General features: G+C 38.9%; 1 protein-coding gene across 1 annotated transcript in view; it reads right to left on the bottom strand.

The window, feature by feature from the left end:
• Positions 1–13571: 13571 nt before the first annotated feature.
• Positions 13572–19829, bottom strand: part of LOC139551220 (protein disulfide-isomerase tmx3a-like) — a 45800-nt gene continuing 39542 nt past the window's right edge. Inside the window, exons 15-16 of the mRNA XM_071362696.1 lie at positions 19621–19689; positions 13572–16203 (exon numbers count right to left, since the gene is read on the bottom strand). Coding sequence (XP_071218797.1) covers positions 15955–16203; positions 19621–19689 — 318 coding nt within the window. The 3' untranslated portion in view covers positions 13572–15954. The remainder of the gene's footprint in view (positions 16204–19620; positions 19690–19829) is intronic.

Raw genomic sequence — 19829 nt, 5'->3', positions numbered from 1 at the left:
TGATAGTTCAGAGATGTTAGGCTTTGACATTTGTCGTAGTCACACAATGGCAGGAAGGATATTATGGTTTCTCTAACAAAAGGTGTAATTTCTTTAATAAATCCATGTCACAAAGGGACTGAGCTTTTCTGGTCAGTGTGTGTGTATGTGTGCGTGCGTGCGTGCGTGCGTGTGTGTCCCTTATAGAAAAGGCATGCGAAATTATCATGTCTTTTCCCATGTAAATTAACATTTTCACATGTCAAAAGACCACATGTTGCCAGAAGCTGCTACAAAAAGTAATGACTAAGAATCAAGACATGCCTTTCATTTTAATAATCCAATTGCCTCTGTTACTGTATCCCTGGAGGTTTAGAATATTTATCCACCAACTTAAACATAATGACATATCCTTTGTTTCTGTCCCGGTTGATCTGTATGATCTATTATTTTCTACGGCCACTCATGTTGGGAGTCATAGATACAGAGGTAATCTTTGTTCATAGACGCATGTATAGGTAGCAATATAACATTTATAACAGTCATAACAGTTAGTGATAATTTATGGTGACTATTAGCATTGTTCTAAGTCGCTCTGGATAAAAGCATCTGCTAAATGACTAAAACGTAAATGTAATAAGTGTATAACATTTAGAAGCAGCAATATTTAGTAGTGACCTTATACAACACCTAGCTACCCCACTAAGAGATTTGAGGCTCTTGGTGTAATGTTCCTACCAAAGCACAGCCTTCAATCAAAGTTTACTTGAAAATCTGTCCTTAGGACCAGATTTAGGTGTAGGGAACGGATACAGGGAGGGATGGATAACCCCCTTTTCAAATGTGAAAGTGGTAAGGGAAAATGCGCAGGCAGAGGCAGGCCACATAAAGGGCAATTGTGATAACTGTGTGCAGTGTTCTTGCATAATACTTGGGAGAGTCCTACATGTGAAAACCCCTTAGATTGAGGTTGCGTTCAATCTCCCCCTTGTTCGGTAGTTTAGTGTGTTGGGTTAGGGTTTGACTGGACTACATTACCTAGAGGACACCACTTCTGGTGTACAAAATTCAGCTAAAGATCAGAATGTTTGAATATGGTGACAAGACATAGATGACATTCTTGAACAGCTGACAAGACGGGGGTAGTAGGTCAATGTCACCACCCTATGACATTGACCTTACTACCCCCGTCTTGTCAGCTGTTCAAGAATGTCATCTTTAAATAGGAATTATGTGGTATAAGACCAATATGATTCCAGTTTCAGATCCCACTTTGGCTAGACTTAACCAGTTAATCTGAATATTAACTGGTTGAAAATTAATTAACTGAGGCCAATATTTCTCTCAAATCTGCAAGTGGACAGAAATCACATCAGCATAGATAGGAGTGTGTGAGAGACAGAGAGAGAATCTCTATCTAGACGCCAGGACGTTACCCCCATCCCACAGAATGGGATTGATTCTGTAAAATGGAGTATGGATCTGTCTTTATCCACTGCCGTTTGTGTGAGGCATACTAACACTTTTGATGGATCTGTCCTTTGGGAAAGAAACAGTGGGAAAGTGATTTTTGTGTAGTTTGGGGAGGGGGGATAACCATAATGTAGTCTGATGTCGTCTACTTGTCACAGTAAATCATCAAATCAATTTGATGGAATTCTAAATTGAATCCATGTCTGGTGGGAATACACTAGAACAGGGATCATCAACTAGATTCAGTCGCGGGCCGATTTATTACTTGAGCGGATGGTGGGGTGGTCAGAAAAGAATTACAAATAAGTTGTAGACTGCAAATTGACCACAAGAAGCCCAAACAGATATGTTTGACTAAAACAATAATTTCAAACATTGCTTATATTTGTATACGATCACATGTCTCTCTATTATGTGTGGGAAAACTTGGGAACAGATTTCCAAAATAAAAATAACTTGGAGCTGATTTCCTGGTGTTTTTTGTCTTTTACAGTACATTTAGAAAGTATTCAGACCCCTTGACTTTTTCCACATTTTGTTACATTATTCTAAAACGGATTACATGTAAAAAAAATAAAAAAAATAAAAAAATAAGCAAAAACAGGTTTCTAGAAATGTTTGCAAATGTATTATAAATAAAAAACAGAAATACCTTATTACAAAAGTATTTAGAACCTTTGCTATGGGACTTGAAATTGAGCTCAGGTGCATCCTGTTTCATTTGATCATCCTTGAGATGTTTCTACAACTTCATTGGAATGCACCTGTGATAAATTCAATTGATCGTACATGATTTGGACAGGCACACATCGGTCCATATAATGTCCCACAGTTGACAGTGCCTGTCAGAGCAAAATCCAAGCCAAAGGAATTGTCCGTTGTGCACTGGGACAGGATTGGAGTACCTCATGAAGCTGGTTGAAAGAAGGCCAAGGGTGTGCAAAGGTTGGCTACTTAGAATAATCTAAAATATATTTTGATTTGCTTAACACTTTATTTTATTTAGTTTTGATGTCTTCACGAATAGTAATAATAAAGAAAAACTCTTGAATGAGTGTCCAAACTTTTGACTGGTACTGTATATATAATTATTTTTTCAATAGAGCGACATGTTTATGTCTGTGCTCAGCCACACAGGGCTAGACATTAGAAAACATGGGGAACTGTACACTGGCCGCTGGGCAGTCGTTAAAGTCAAATGCCACACCAATACAGAGAGTACATAACGGGGCAATAATGGCCGTTAAAAACGTACATTTCATTTCATTTATCCTTTTGGATTTTATGTTTATTTTCATATTGGTCTAAGGCCTGGATTTAATCCGATAACGCTTGTAGACAACACAGCTTTTAAAGGCAATGTTACAGTGTTTGTGGAGATCGCAATCAAGGTAAATGCTGAAGATGTGAGCTCAATTGGAAATAACCTTTAGGCCTCCTGACTGGCGCAGCTGTTTAAGGCACCCCATTGCAGTGCTTAAAAGTTAGCCCTGAAATTATTATTACTGTTATTTTTCAATAAGTTGAGTTGATATCATTTGATACTGTCTCTATGGGTTATCCTGTGTTGTATCGCCATCTAATGGTACGTGGAAACACAACTGGAAATTCAAAGCAGAAGCAGTCATGTATTTACAGTACCAGTCAAAAGTTTGGACACACCTTCACATTCAAGGGTTTTTCATTATTTGTACTATTTTCTACATTAATAGTGCAGACATCAAAACTATGAAATAACACATATGGAATCATGTAATAAGCAAACAACTGTTCAACAATGCTATATTTGATTTCTTCAAAGTAGCCACCCTTTGCCTTGATGACAGCTTTGCACACTCTTGGCATTCTCTCAACCAGCTTCACGAGGTAGTCACCTGGAATGTATTTCAATTAACAGCTCTGCCTTGTTAGCAGTTCATTTGTGGAATTTCTTTCCTTCTTAATGTATCTGAGCCAATCAGTTGTGTTGTGACAAGGCAGGGGTGGTATACAGAAGATGGTAAAAGACCAAGTACATATTATGTCCAGAACAGCTCAAATAAGCAAAGAGAAATGACAGTCCATCATTACTTTAAGACATGAAGGTCAGTCAATCCGGAACATTTCAAGAACTTTTAAGGTTTCTTCAAGTGCAGATGCAAAAACCATCAAGCGCTATGATGAAACTGGCTCTCATGAGGACCGCCACAGCAAAGAAGACCCAGAGTTACCTCTGCTGCAGAGGAGACAGTTCATTAGAGTTAACTGCACCTCAGATTGCAAATAAAATAAATAAATGCTTCACAGAGTTCAAGTAACAGACACATCTCAACATCAACTGTTCAGAGGAGACTGCGTGAATCAGGCCTTCATGGTCGAAATGCTGCAAAGAAACCACTACTAAAGGACACCAATAAGAAGAGACTTGCTTGGGCCAAGAAACACAAGCAATGGACATTAGGCCGGTGGAAATCTGTCCTAAGTCCAAATTTGAGATTTTTGGTTCCAACCGCTGTGTTTTTGTGAGACACAGAGTAGGTGAACGGACGATCTCCACATGTGTGGTTCCCACCATGAAGCATGGAGGAGGAGGTGTGATGGTATGGGGGTGCTTTGCTGGTGACACTGTCAGTGATTTATTTAGAATTCAAGCTACACTTAACCATCCCATCTGGTTTGCACTTAGTGGGATTATCATTTGTTTTTCAACAGGACAATGACCCAATACACCTCCAGGCTGTGTAAGGGCTATTTGACAAAGAAGGAGAGTGATGGAGTGCTGCATCAGATGACCTGGCCTCCATTCACCCGACCTGAACCCAATTGATATGGTTTGGGATGAGTTGGACCGCAATGTGATATGCTCAGCATATGTGGGAACTCCTTCAAGACTGTTGGAAAAGCAATCCAGGTGAAGCTGACTGAGAGAATGCCAAGATTGTGCAAAGCTGTCATCAAGGCAAAGGGAGGCTACTTTAAAGAATCTAAAATAAATATTGATTTGTTTAACACTTTTTTGGTTACTTGATGAATCCATATGTGTTATTTCTTAGTTTTGATGTCTTCACTATTGTTCATCAATGAAGAAAATATTACAAATAAAGAATAATGAATGAGTAGGTGTACAAACTTTTGACTGGTACTGCATACGGAAAGTATTCAGACCCTTTGCCCTATTCCACATTTTGTTACGTTACAGCCTTATTATAAAATGGATTTAAAAAAATGTTTTCCTCAATCTACACACAATACGCCATAATGACAACCCGAAAACAGGTTTGTAGAAATATTTGCTATTTTATTACAAATACAAAACTGAAATTCTACATTTACATAACTATTCAGACCCTTTACTCAGTACCTTGTTGAAGCACTGTTGGCAGCGATTACAGCCTTGAGTCTTATTGGGTATGACGCTACAAGCTTGGCACACCTATATTTGCGGAGTTTCTCCCATTCTTCTCTGTAGATCCTCTCAAGCTCTGTCAGGTTAGATGTGGAGTGTTGCTGCACAGCTATTTTCAGGTCTCTCCAGAGATGTTCATAATTTTAACACCAGATGGCGATGATGCTCTATTTTTGGGCTATAACATTTCAAGAATACTGAAACCAGCCTAATGTATGTATCAATCCCAGTATTTAAAACACATTTAAAAATAATACTGTAACCAGCTGTTAACTTTATCCCAATACACATTGCTGTCAATCACCCATGCTTCAAGAAACTCTTATTCTACTGCATGGCTGGATGTCCTGTTATACCCTATGTAGGTTGTCCATATTAGGACAGAGTCACTGTATTGGTGACCTCTGAACCACAAGCTGCAATAAACCACTTGCACAAACCTCTGGATCTTTGCTGGTGTTGTAATAATTTTCAGCTCTAAATAAAAAAGTGCCCTCCATCACGATTCCTCCTCGCTGAGGAACACGTGCAGCGCTCAATAGGTAGTGGACTATGCCTTTACTTCTCCCACCTGCCTTGTGCTACTTAGGCTTTACCACAGAAACACATATACACTGCTTTAATAAGCTGCTACCCTCTTAAGTTTAATGCCGCATATTTCACCTTGAATTGCATTCCGCATTTGAAGAAAGCTTTGAGAAGACGTCTAAAACATCTTACCAATACAATCCAACTCATACTACAAAGGTATCCCTTTCTGAAAAAATATTTGTTAGATTATTTTTAATGTCACATTATTATTATTCCCTTTTGAATTGTTGTGATATCATTGAATGAAGCATGCACACAAATTGTACTGCAATTGTACTGTCTTCAGTTGGTGAATTGGCCTGCACCAGTGGAGGCTCCTCAGAGGAGGAAGGGGAGGATCATCCTCCTCAGTGAATTTCATAAAATCTTTCATTGTAAAACAGTTAAAACTATACTAAATATAATCACGTCACCAAATAATTGATTAAAACACATTGTTTTGCAAAGGTGTACAGACAGCTAGCTTCCGTACTCCTCTGGGTACATTGACTTGAATACAAAACCTAGCAGGCTTATGGTTCTCACCCATTTACATAGACTTAGACTTACAGAGTAATTATGACAACTTCCACGTATCAGAGCTCTTGCAGCATGAACTGACATGTTGTCCACCCAATCAAAGGATCAGATAATTAATCTACAGTAGTACTGCAGTGTGCACAATGTGGTGAGTAGTTGACTCAAAGATAGAAAAAGACAATAGTTGAACAGTTCTGAACAAATTAATTTATTCTGAAATGAAGGAGAAGCAACAGAGAAATAGACATCGTTCATCATTTTTTTTCACTTTCACTTTCTTAAACGGAAGTAAACGGAACAAAACAGGGATAAACATACACTACCGGTCAAAAGTTTTAGAACACCTACTCATGTAGTAACCAAAAAAGTGTTAAACAAATCAAAATATATTTTATATTTGAGATTCTTCAAATAGCCACCCTTTGCCTTGATGACAGCTTTGAACACTCTTGGCATTCTCTCAACCAACTTCATGAGGTAGTCACCTGGAATGCATTTCAATTAACTGGTGTGCCATCTTAAAAGTTAATTTGTGAAATGTATTTCCTTCTTAATGCATTTGAGCCAATCAGTTGTGTTGTGACAAGGTAGGGGTGGTCTACAGAAGATAGCCCTATTTGGTAAAAGACCAAGTCCATATTATGGCAAGAACAGATCAAATAAGCAAAGAGAAACGACAGTCCATCATTACTTTAAGACATGAAGGTCAGTCAATACGGAAAAGTTCAAGAACTTTGAACGTTTCTTCAAGTGCAGTCGCAAAAACCATCAAGCGCTATGATAAAACTGGCTCTCATGAGGACCGCCACAGGAATAGAAGACCCAGAGTTACCTCTGCTGCAAAGGACACGTTCATTAGAGTTACCAGCCTCAGAAATTGCAGCCAAAATAAATGCTTCACAGAGTTCAAGTAACAGACACATCGCAACATCAACTGTTCAGAGGAGACTGCCTGAAGCAGACCTTCATGGTCCAATTGCTGCAAAGAAACCACTACTAAAGGACACCAATAATAAGAAGAGACTTGCTTGGGCCAAGAAACACAAGCAATGGACATTAGACCAGTGGAAATTTGTCCTTTGGTCTGGAGTCCAAATTGGATATTTTTGGTTCCAACCGCTGTGTCTTTGTGAGACATGGTGTGGGTAAACGGACGATCTCCGCATGTGTATTTCCCACCGTAAACAATGGAGGAGGAGGTGTGATGGTGTGGGGGTGCTTTGCCGGTGACACTGTCAGTGATTTATTTTGAATTCAAGGCACACTTAACCAGCATGGCTAGCACAGCATTCTGCAGCGATACGGCATCCCATCTGGTTTGGGCTTAGTGGGAATATAATTTGTTTTTCAACAAGACAATGACCCAACACACGTCCAGGCTGTGTAAGGACTATTTTACCAAGAATGAGAGTGATGGTGTGCTGTATCAGAAGACCTGGGGGCTCATTTATAAATGTTGTGTAGGCACCACCACTTTCTAAGCAAACTTTGGGATTTATAAAAAACTAACTTGATGGGAGAATGTGCGGTACTCCACGGACACTTTGACCCAGACGTACGCACATAAACTGGAGAAATGAGAAACTGCGACTCCGATGGCAGAAGGATGAAACTCGAGAAACCCTTTGAAATTGATGTCATTGTGTAAAATAAATCAAAATATTACCTCTTACGTATTATATATGAAGAGTTCCCTAGAGTGCACACAAAAAAACACACAAAAAACATGATTTAGGATAATAAACACAAACAGAGATAAATGTTTTTGCAAAAGAACCCCTCAAATATGTTGCACAGTTTAATCGGGAATCATATTTAATTGGATCTGTAATTATTAAACAATACTCGCATGTTATGAAATGTATTCTCATAAATAATAAGGTGAACAGTAGGACAAATTATGTTTAAACTGATGCCGTTTTTGATGCCTCAGTCAGGCAGATACGAGTGCATAGTTTCATACTGCTCGTTGAGCAGAACTGTCAATGTGATAATGGCACTGTCAGTTACAATCAGGGTAATTACCACACCTGAAGGTGTTACGCAATTGAGTAGCTTTGACAATCAAATGGGTGGGTATAAAAAGGTATGCAATTACAATGCGTAATGACGCACAATGGCTGCTTTGGCACTGTTGGAAGATTTGGCGAATGGAAGCATTCAGAGTGAGCGAATTTTCAGAGACCAGCAAGATTTACTGCCCAATGATGATAAGTGGCTTATGAACCGGTTCCAATTACCAAGAGCTGTTCTCCTGGATCTCCGTGCTGTAGTGGGCCCAGCGTTACAGAGAAGCACCCGCAGAAACCAAGCCGTGCCTGTTCCACATCAACTCCTTGGCAACCTCGTTAATAGCGTCAGTGGTGTCTCTTTGCGTTTGCAGTACTGCATCTGTGAGGACACGGCCGCTGGAGAGTTGTGACGCACAAGGTGCAGTGGAGACGCCGTGGCTGGGCGCACTCAGCGCCTGCTCAGCTGCAGCCCCACCGACCTCGCTGGAAGACGCAGTGACTAAAAACAATAGAAAATGGCACAATTGTTTGTGTAAATAAATGTTTAAACAACTTGAATTTATGTGGTTTACTGTTTTCAAATGAGGGAATACTAATTACATACCTGGATCATCCGGTGCGTCTTCCATGTCCGTGTCCCCCTCCACCTCCATCACTACTCCACTCAGGAGGTATTCCCCAAAAATACTGGAAAGTCGCTCATCAAGGGGGTTGAGCTCCGGTGTCCCTTTTCCCCCACCCGTGGCACAAACACTTTGTCTGTGTAAGGCTATGCTCCTTTCGGCCTCCACTTTTATGTCAGACCACTTCTTTTTTATTTCTGATTGGGTCCGACCTTCTGAGCCAGCAGCATTCACAGCGTCCGCCACATACTGCCACTCTAATGCCTTTTTGGCATTTGTAATGCCTACACTGTGTAATGCCTACACTTCACTTGGACCGCAGAGTGAAGGAAAAGCAGTCAACAAGTGCTTAGCATATGTGGGAACTCCATCAAAACTGTTGGAAAAGCATTCCAGGTGAAGCTGGTTTTGATGTCATAGTTTAGTTTTTAAAATGTAGAAAATAGTAAAAATAAAGAAAAACCCTTGAATGAGTAGGTGTTCTTAAACCTTTGACCAGTAGTGTACATCTGGTGTATTGGCAGCAATTATTGGTACCATGATTGTCTTCCACGAAGATTGCAATTGTTCCATTCACTATAATGGGAGATCCTGTTTTCTGCAAACGATGCCAACATAACCACGGTCGGCCTTGAAATTCCGTGGTTTCAATGAGTACGTTGACATGCACACTAAAAATTAAATATTAAACTGATTATGGCAGAAGGTCGAGTTTAGCATTAGTCATGTTAACACCTTACTCTGCTTATCTTAAACAGCGTACGGTCATAATTGAAGTAAGCATACGCCGATTAAAACACGTGTTTTTCTGAGAAATCTTTCGATTTATTCCAAATCAAATCAATATTTATTTGTCACATGCGCTGAATAAAACAGGTGTAGACCTTACCGTGAAATGATTACTTACTAGCCCTTAACCAACAATGCAGTTCAAGAAATAGAGTTAAGAAAATATTTGCTAAATAATAAATTAAAAGTAACACAATACCATTACATAACAATAACGAGGCTATATACAGGGGGTACCGGTACCAAGTCAACGTGCGGGGGTACAGGTTAGTCGCGGTATTAGGACATGCAAACAGCTTAATCAGGGTTCTAACTGTGTTTTGGATCTGCCCATGTGCCAGCACCGGTAGGGGGAACACAGACTTTGTTTGTTTGGTTACGTTCTATGTGTTCTATGCTTCTTTATCCTTGACCATCATTTTGAGCCTAGGAGTATTGGAATATAAATAAGAATATTGGTAGTAGTAATAATTTGTCATACAATGAATACCAAATTGTCATTTGTCATAGAGTAAAATAATTGGTCTGGATTTCCTGAATCAGAAATGCCCTAAACTAAACTGTTGTTCTGGTCTGACCTCTCTCAATGTTATGAAGAAGGTGACCACAAAGGGTGTCTAGATGCATGGAAGGGATAATTTGACCAAGAACAGTGTGAACCTGTTCTTGGTAAAATTATCCCTTCCATGCATCTAGATGAATATACTGTATGTCAATGTAAATGTACATTCTGCCAGTATCGGTGTGTGCTAAGTTGAGGGTCTTAAATTAAAGTGATTGAACCAATGTGAGGCACTAAGGACTGTCATTCTAAATTTGGGTTGGATAATTTATGAACAGTGCTAAAAGATTTGGAAAGACGAAGCTTCCTAAAATGTGAGGAGAGCCATTAGATTGTAGCTTGGACTAACCTTGCCCTAGTCTCATTCATATCAAGGTTGGTGTGAAACTGTTGTAACATGTGTTCTCTCTCTTACCTATTAAAGTCAATATGCATCTGCCCTAGACCAAATTCGGGAGATCTCGAAAGACGTGAAGATAATTGGAAATGCTAAAAGAATTGCGTACATTGGCTCTGCAAAACAGAGGTTCTTGACTATCTTTTGGCAGGTCAAGGGGGCACTTGTGCAATCATTGGTGATGAATGTTGTACTTTTGTCCCTGATCACTCTTCTAATATGACTGGTCTCGCCAAATACATTACCAATGTTGCTAAGAATAATTCCCCACAACCAGAGTGGACTCCTGCAACTTGGTTGGAATCCCTGTTTGGAAGTTGGGGATCCCAAATTGCCACATGGGCTGCAGCATGTATTTTTTTCTTAGTTTGTCTAAATTGTGTTACTTAACATGCTGTGTATGTGTGTGTATTGTTGATAAATGCATTATAGTAGTATCATACTAATTAGATTGTATAACCCAGAATGAAGGTTTGAAAAGATGAAATGTCTGGTTTTATGTATTGATTTCCCTTACTTTAATAGAAATATGACATAGAAGCTAAAATCGAAATGCTTACATTAAAATGTAATGATTATTATCACACAAGTGATAAGAGGATGGAATGTGATGGACATTTTTATGTTCGTACTTTTCTAAATAATTTCTGTGTCCTGTTTGTGTTTTTCTATAAACCAATTTCTGTGTTCATGCAAGTGACTGATTGAACTCTCAATTTGGCAGTAGGCCCAGACCCTTGTTTTGAGAACGATATCTCAGTTTCAAGGTCTCAGCTTGGAAAGAAGACGCCTTGTGAGGTATTGGTCTGCCACATGCATGAACCAGTATCGGTCGGTCACATGAATGAAGCCAAAGTTAATTAATTATGAATGATGAATAAGCTAAATCATGCAAATATGACCAATGCACCCCTTGTTTTCGGCGAGGAAGGCAGAAATAGCGAATAAATGAATCACTAACCTTTGATGATCTTCATCAGATGGCACTCACAGGACTTCATGTTACACAATAAATGTGTGTTTTGTTCGATAAAGTTAATCTTTATGTCCAAAAACCTCAGTTGAAATATGCGCGTTATGTACAGTAATCATTGTCTCAAACAAACATCCGGTGAAAATGCAGAGAGCCACACCAAATTACAGAAATACTCATCATAAACGTATCATAAAAGATACAAGTGTTTAACATACATTTAAAAATAAACTTCTCCTTAATGCAACCGCCTCGTCAGATTTCAAAAAAGGCTTTACGGCGAAAGCACACGTCACGATTATGTTAGGTCAGCGCCTAGCCACAAAAACCATACAGCCATTTTCCAACCAAGGAGAGGTGTCACAAAAGTCAGAAATAGCGTTAAAATGAATCACTTACCTTTGATGATCTTCATCTGGTGGCACTCCCAGGTCTCCATGTTTGATAATGTACCTCTTTATGTCCAAAAACCTCCATTTTGTTGGTGTGTTTAGTTCAGAAATCCAAAGGCACAATGTGCCCTCTCAACATCAAGACGAAAAGTCAAAAAAGTACAATAAAAGTTAGTAGAAACATGTCAAACGATGTTTAAAATCAACCCTCAGGTTGTTTTTGTCATGAATAATCAATAATATTTCAACTGGACAGAAGCTTCGTCAATAGAAAAGGACAAACAAGAAAGGCACGTTCCCGATCTCGCGCAGGACTCATGTCTGGAAATTTCCACTGGCCTCTCATTGAAAGTGCTGTATCTCCCTCATTTCTCAGAGTAAAAGCCTGAAACAATTCATAAAGACTGGCCACGTGTAGAGGAAGCCATAGATATCGTGAACTGGGTCCTAAGTCTTTGTATGGTCGATAGGCTTTCAATGGAAAAACAGCCTTTCAAAATAATAGTACTTCTTGGTTGGATTTTCCTCAGGTTTTCACCTGCCATATCAGTTCTGTTATACTCACATACATTATTTTAACAGTTTTGGAAACTTTAGAGTGTTTTCTATCCAAATCTACTAAGTATATGCATATCCTAGCTTCTGGACCTGAGTAGCAGGCAGTTTATTTGGGCACGCTTTTCATCCAAAATTCCGAATGCTGCCCCCTACCCTAATGAAGTTATGAAAATGCATTGTTCAGTAGCACTGTTCCAAGAGACACATTTGGCAGAGAATAATTCAAGATGGGGAAAAAAGAGGGGTTGCTATCTTGTTTAATAGATCGGTGTGCTTGCCAAGGATAAAGTGTTGAGGGATGATCAGGGTAAATATGTGATGGTAGTGGGGTCAGTAGGTGGCACAGACATTAATATTCTGAACCTGTATGCATCAAATGAAGACAACCCAGAGTTCTTTACAGAGATCGCAACTGTAATAGCAGACAATGCAAAAGGGATGGTTATTGTTGGCGGGGACTTTAAATGTATACAGAATTACAAGCTTGACCGACTGCCTGCATATTCAAAAAAATATAACTAGGGTTAATTGATACTTGGCATTTTAAGAATCCCAGAATGATTTTCGAAAGTTCATGACAGCTAATCCAGAATATACTTATTTTGTATATCCAAGCAGTATTTACATATAGTAGAGAAATATAGCATTTAACCTATAACTATATCGGATCACAGTACAATGTGTCTCAAGATAAATCTAGGAATGGAGAAGCACTTTCAATATTGGAGGCTTAATGTCTCCATATTGACAGGCCATATTGTAAAGCAAGAGCTACAAGATTACTATAAGTGATAATGATGACGTATCATCATCTATTTTGTGGAAAGGGGCAAAGGCAGTATTAAGAGGGAAGATAATTGCTTTGTGTGCCAAATTAAGAAACAGCGTATTGAAAAACAGCAGGGTTTGGGGATAGTTTAAAGAGAACATAAAAAACAAGGGATGATGATATATTGCATAAGTTGAATGAATGTAGACAAACATTAGATGAGTTATTGATTTACAAGAGGTGGGTAATAGAGCCAGAGGTGGGTAATAGGTGGGTAATAGAGCCAGATGGTTGTTAGCCTTTCAGCTACGAAAATCCCAGGCTAGCAGAACCAAGAGACATTGCAGAGGCATTTGGAGCATATTATAAAGACCTTTACGATTCATCAGAACAAGACCATAAACAAGAACAAATTAGAACCCTTTTGTCTAACTTAAATCGCACTAAATGATCAGAGGAAGAGGGGGCCGAAATTACACGGACAGTTACAGAAAGCGAGATTGAGGAAGCCATTAAGGGATTGAAAAATAATATAACCAGGGACAGATAGATACCGAAGTAATTTTTATAAGACACCAGTTCTGTGCAGAGTAAATACTGTGATTGTGAATTATCAAAGGGAGAGCAACCCAAAACGTGGTAGGAGGCAATCATTACAGTAATCCATATGAAAGGTAAAGGTCCGTCCCAGTGAAGGTCATTTTGGCCTTTTAGTCTTCTCCCCACGGACCGAATTTTTATACACAATACTTACTGAGAGAATTCAGAAACATGTAGGGAAACTGATTAACCCAGATCAGACAGGTTTTGTACCTGGCAGACAAATTTCTAACAATATTAGGAGAGTATTAAACATTCAATCACTGGCGAAGGGTAGACAACAAACATTAATACATCTCAGCTTAAATGGATTTGGTGTATTATGGTTGATTGGTTATACCTAAAACAAACACTATTGAGTATGGGATTCAGCCCATTGAAAGGTTACAGCTCACAATTCTTCAGCCTGAAAAGAGGAACTAGTAACATTTTCTCTAAATATTGAGCCACTGGCAGAAATGATGATGAACCCACAAATTGAAAGTATAGTGGATGAAGGTGTGACACACAAGATATCACTCTTTGCATATATTTTGCTGTATTTAAAAAATCCCTTATCCTCTACCCCTAAACTCTTACACGGTTTGAGGTGCTTTGAAGAACAGTCTAGGTATAAAGTCAGTGAAGCAAAGTCAGAAGCTATGATGATTTCAGGAAATTGGCCCTCTCAGTTGAATACAGATGTGTCCTTTCATTGGTCTAGACAAGGCTTTAGATATTTGGGTATTATTTTAACACCCTGCGCATCACAGCTTTACTCAGGAAACTATGCTAAACTGATCTCACAGATTAAGACAGACTTACTGCGATGGGAAGATTTGCCACTTTCTTGAATTGGTAGGGCGGAAACGGTAAGAATGAATATGTTGCCCAGATTGCTCATTTCATTTATTACCCATTATAGTCCCTGTGTCTACCTTCAAGCTGTTTCATAAGCTTATTTCCAAATTCATATAGCAAAACAAGAGACCTAGAGTGAGACTCAGTCCTTTTTTTTTACCTAAAGACAAAGGTGGCCTGGGCTTACCCAATTAAAAAAATTACTTTTGGGCCACTCAATTAAAAGCTTTGGTGGCCTGGATTAATATCTTATATTCTGAGAACAGTCATGGCAACCATGTTCTGTGTATGTTTGACTTTGATGGAATATTCTCCTAACCCTCAGAAAACTGGACATGGGAAAGTTCCAAGGAAATGTGTCTAGAACATTAAAAGGGCAATTCCACCACTTTCAACCTCATATTCATTATCTCCAGCACCATACCGGTGTCTACATAATATGAAAACTGTGGTTTTCAAAACTTGCAACAAGTTTCTAGCCAGTATTTTCTTGCTCCCCATGTCACCGCAAATGTCATAGTGTTTGAAAATCACTGTTTTGATGATATTATCGTGTAGAACTTGTTAACTTTATATTTCTTTCTACAAAATGTAGAAATGCTCCATTTTCACATATGTAGACGCTGGTATTGTGCTAGCTAGTAAATTAAAATTAGGTTGAAAAGTGGTGAAATTGCTCTTTAATATAGGATATTCTGAGAAGATGGCATCACATTTAATCTGTAACGCCAAAACATGCTAAATAGGTTCTCAGGAATTTTTGCTAGCATACATAGAATGTTCCCCTAACTAACAGAATACTGGACACAAATATCAGGAGAACATTACAGGTAACATTACAAAAATGTTCTCTACCTAGAATTGTTTGCTGGGTTTATTGATGGTGCTAAAAAACTAACACCACAGTGGAACAAAATAGAACATTTTCACTGTAAACGTCTCCTGTAACCCACTGTGAAGACATTTCCGGTTTATATAGGCCCTACAATTCAATGTCTTCCACAACATTGAATTGACATGAATTCATTAATGAATGTTTTAAATAAAAATATATATGATAAAAAGTCCAAATCAAATAAATAAAAGAGTTTGGAGTGATGCAACAAAACCCCAATCATTTCTTAAATGATTAAGGACGTAGAAATTCAAGTATCGCTGAACATACTCAGGATAACTACTCACCCTGAATCGCCAATTGACCCCTAGTACCTCCTCCCTAGGGTACGTTGAAGCAATATGGCGAAAACACCACACAGTCTATAGGAAGGAAATTCAAGTTATTACCATATTGCTTAAACCTATCCCATTTTCTTATATCTACAAGAGGGGGCTAACGGGTAGAGGTTAATTTTTTATTTAACCTTTATTTATCCAGGAAGTCCTATTAAGGTCAGAATACATATTTTATGAGGGAGACATGGCCACGAGGGCATTTCAATTGAACAAAAAGTAATTCAGGGTCAGAAGTGGCAGCCGTCCACCCACTTCATACTTAATCGGCCTTCTTCTCTGCCGGATTCTTCACTTTCGTCTCAGTCTTCTTGTCTTCCCCAGGACCTTTGAGCTGCTTTGGCTCCACCCTCTCCCCAGTGATTGGTTCCTCGTCCTCTGTGTCTCTCATCGCCTCTGTGTTTCTCATTGAGCGCCAGGCCATGCATAGGCCGTAACAAATGGCACTTCCGCCGCCGCCGAAAACAACGACGAGGAAGGCACCCAAAAGCGGCGCATTGGTAAATATATTCTGAGAGAGAGAGAGAGAGAAGTTGATCTTGTGGTCAGGGCACAGAGGTAAGGCAAAGCCATACTTTGCTATACAAAAAAATTATCCATTATACAACAGCACTGATAAAATGTAATTACAGTTGAAGTCGGAAGTTTACATATACATTTCAACTCAGTTTTTCACAATTCCTGACATTTAATCCCAGTAAAAATTCCCTGTTTTAGGTCAGTAATGATCACCACTTTATTTTAAGAATGTGAAATGTCAGAATAATAGTAGAGAGAATGATTTATTTCAGCTTTTATTTCTTTCATCACATTCCCAGTGGGTCAGAAGTTTACATACACTCAATTAGTATTTGGTAGCATTGCCTTTAAATTGTTTAACTTGGGTCAAATCTTTCAGGTAACCTTCCACAAGCTTCCCACAATAAGTTGGGTGAATTTTGGCCCATTCCTCCTGACAGAGCTGGTGTAACTGAGACATGTGGAGCTGTGTACAAATAGCAATTCATAAATTTAACACCAGATGGCGATGATGCTCTATTTTTGCGCTTTAAATTGTTTAACCTCTTTGGGCTATAGAGCAGTATTGAGTAGCCTGGATAAAATGTGCCCAATTTAAACGGCCTCGTACTCAATTCTTGCTTGTACAATATGCATATTATTATTACTATTGGATAGAAAACACTCTCTAGTTTCTAAAACAGTTTGAATTTTGTCTGTGGGTAAAACACAACTCATTTGGCAGCACACTTTCTGACCAGGAAGTGGAAAGTCTGAAATCGATGCTGTGTTCAAGGGGCTGCCTATAAATGGGCATGATACGTATGACTATACGTGCACGTCATACACCTTCCCCTAGATGTCAAGAGGAAGTGAGAGGAGAAATGAGTTGATTATCTTGGTCTGAGATATAATGCATCCTCTTGGAATGACGTGTCCCCCATTTTAGGTTTTCTGGAAGGCGCGTGGAGGGACCTGTTATTGCCTACTGGAAAGCTGTCGTTATGGGCGAATACTATCTCCGGCTTTGATTTTATTTGATACATGTCACAATATCATCGTAAAGTATGTTTTTTCAATATAGTTTTATTAGAATATTGAAATTTATTCGGGACGTTAGGCGTGTTGCGTTGTTTGCGTTTGTTCACGAAGGAGAGCTTAGCACCACTTGGCCAGTGTGCTTGCTAATTCAAGAGGGAAAAACGACGTTCTGAATCCAAACAAAGACGGTTCTGGACAAAGGACCCCTTGTACAACATTCTGATGGAAGATCAGCAAAAGTAGGAACCATTTTGTGATGCTATTTCATATATCTGTCGAACTGTGTACTAGTAACTTTGCGCTCAGGTTTTGGTTATTCCCTTACCATAACTAAGTCTTATGTCGTAATGAAGATATTTTTAGAATTCTAACACTGCGATTGCATTAAGAACTAATGGATCTATCGTTTCCTATACAACATGTATTTTTTTGTAATGTTTATGAATAGCTATTTGGTCAGAATAGGTGAGAGTCTAATAGAAATATCCGCACATTCTGGGAAAAATATGCTACGTTAGCACATTGTATAACCACGGATTTCAGCTCTAAATATGCACATTTTCGAACAAAACATAAGTGTATGTATAACCTGATGTTATAGGACTGTCATCTGAGGAAGGTTTATGAAGGTTAGTGAAATTTAATATCTTTTGCTGGTTTATTCGCTAACGCTAACGTGCCTATTGCTATCGCTAACGTGCCTTGATGAATGAATGCGGTAGTGTGGTAGGCTATTGTAGTAAGCTAACATAATGCTATATTGTGTTTTCGCTGTAAAACACTTAAAAAATCGGAAATATTGGCTGGATTCACAAGATATTTGTCTTTAATTTGCTGTACACCATCGATTTTTCAGAAAAGTTTTATGATGAGTATTTAGGTAATTCACGTTGGTCTCTATAATTACTCTGGCTGCTTCAGTGCTATTTTTGACGGTAGCTGTGATGGTAGCTGCAATGTAAAACTGATTTATACCTCAAATATGCTCATTTTTCGAACAAAACATAGATTTATTGAATAACATGTTATAAGACTGTCATCTGATGAAGTTGTTTCTTGGTTAGTTTGGTTGGTTCTAGGTTAGTTTGGTTGGTTTTGTGCATGCTACCTGTGCTGTGAAAAATGTCTGTGCTTTTTTTCTATTTGGAGGTGAGCTAACATAAATATACGTGGTGTTTTCCCTGTAAAACATTTAAAAAATCGGACATGTTGGCTGGATTCACAAGATGTGTATCTTTCATTAGCTGTATTGGACTTGTTAATGTGTGAAAGTTAAATATTTCTCAAAAATATTTTTGGAATTTCGCGCTCTGCCTTTTCAGTGGAATGTGGGAGGAGTTCCGCTAGCGGAACGCCGGGGCTGTAAAGGTTAACTTGGGTCAATGCCTCCTGCAGCAAACCACCCCCACTACATTGTGCTGCCACCCCGTGCTTCACGTTTCGGATGGTGTTCTTCGACTTGCAAGCGTTCCCCTTTTTCCTCCAAACATAACGATGGTCATTATGGCCAAACAGTTCTATTTTTGTTTCATCAGACCAGAGGACATTTCTCCAAAAAGTACGATCTTTGTCCCCACGTGCAGTTGCAAACCGTAGTCTGGGTTTTTATGGCGGTTTTGGAGCAGTGGCTTCATCCTTGCTGAGCGGCATTTCAGGTTATGTCGATATAGGACTTGTTTTACTGTAGATATAGATACTTTCGTACCTGTTTCCTCCAGCATCTTCACAAGGTCCTTTGCTGTTGTTCTGAGATTGATTTGCAATTTTCACACCAAAGACAGAAAGTGTCTCCTTCCTGGGCGGTATGACGGCTGTGTGGTCCCATGGTGTTTATACTTGCGTACTATTGTTTGTATAGATGAACGTGGTACGCGTTTGGACATTAATCCCAAGGATGAACCAGACTTGTGGAGGTCCACAAAAAATGTTCTGAGGTCTTGGCTGATTTCTTTACATTTCCCCATGATGTCAAGTAAAGAGGAACTGAGTTTGAAGGTAGGCCTTGAAATACATCCACAGGTACACCTCCAATTGATGTCAATCAGAAGCTTCTAAAGCCATGACATGATTTTCTGGAATTTCCCAAGCGGTTTAAAGGCACACTCAACTTAGTGTATGTAAACGTCTGACCCACTGGAATTATGATACAGTGAATTATAAGTGAAATAATCTGTCTGAAAGCAATTGTTGGAAAAATGACTTGTGTCATGCACACACAATGTAGATGTCCAAACAGACTTGCCAAAACTATAGTTTGTTAACAAGAAATTTGTGAAGTGGTTGAAAACTGAGTTTTAATGACTCCAACCTAAGTGTATTGAAACTTCCGACTTCGACTGTATGTCAAAGTGAAAATGAAAGCCTCGTGCCAACATGTTCTGTGACTTACTGTAACAGTCGTTTTGGTGTTGAACGCAATCCTTATAAAGCATTGATAGTATCCATTCCCTCCCTGGGACTGATTAAAACAAGATGATTAATGTTGGATATTTTCAAGAAAGACATTGGGTAATATACAATATTTCGCTGGACACTACACATTGCATCAAATGTATCATATTTGAACATGCTTCTCTGTGTTTTAAATTTTTTTAAACC

Source organism: Salvelinus alpinus, chromosome 23, assembly GCF_045679555.1.
Source record: "Salvelinus alpinus chromosome 23, SLU_Salpinus.1, whole genome shotgun sequence".
NCBI classification, from domain to species: domain Eukaryota; kingdom Metazoa; phylum Chordata; class Actinopteri; order Salmoniformes; family Salmonidae; genus Salvelinus; species Salvelinus alpinus.
This window is presented reverse-complemented; position numbering and strand designations above follow the sequence as displayed.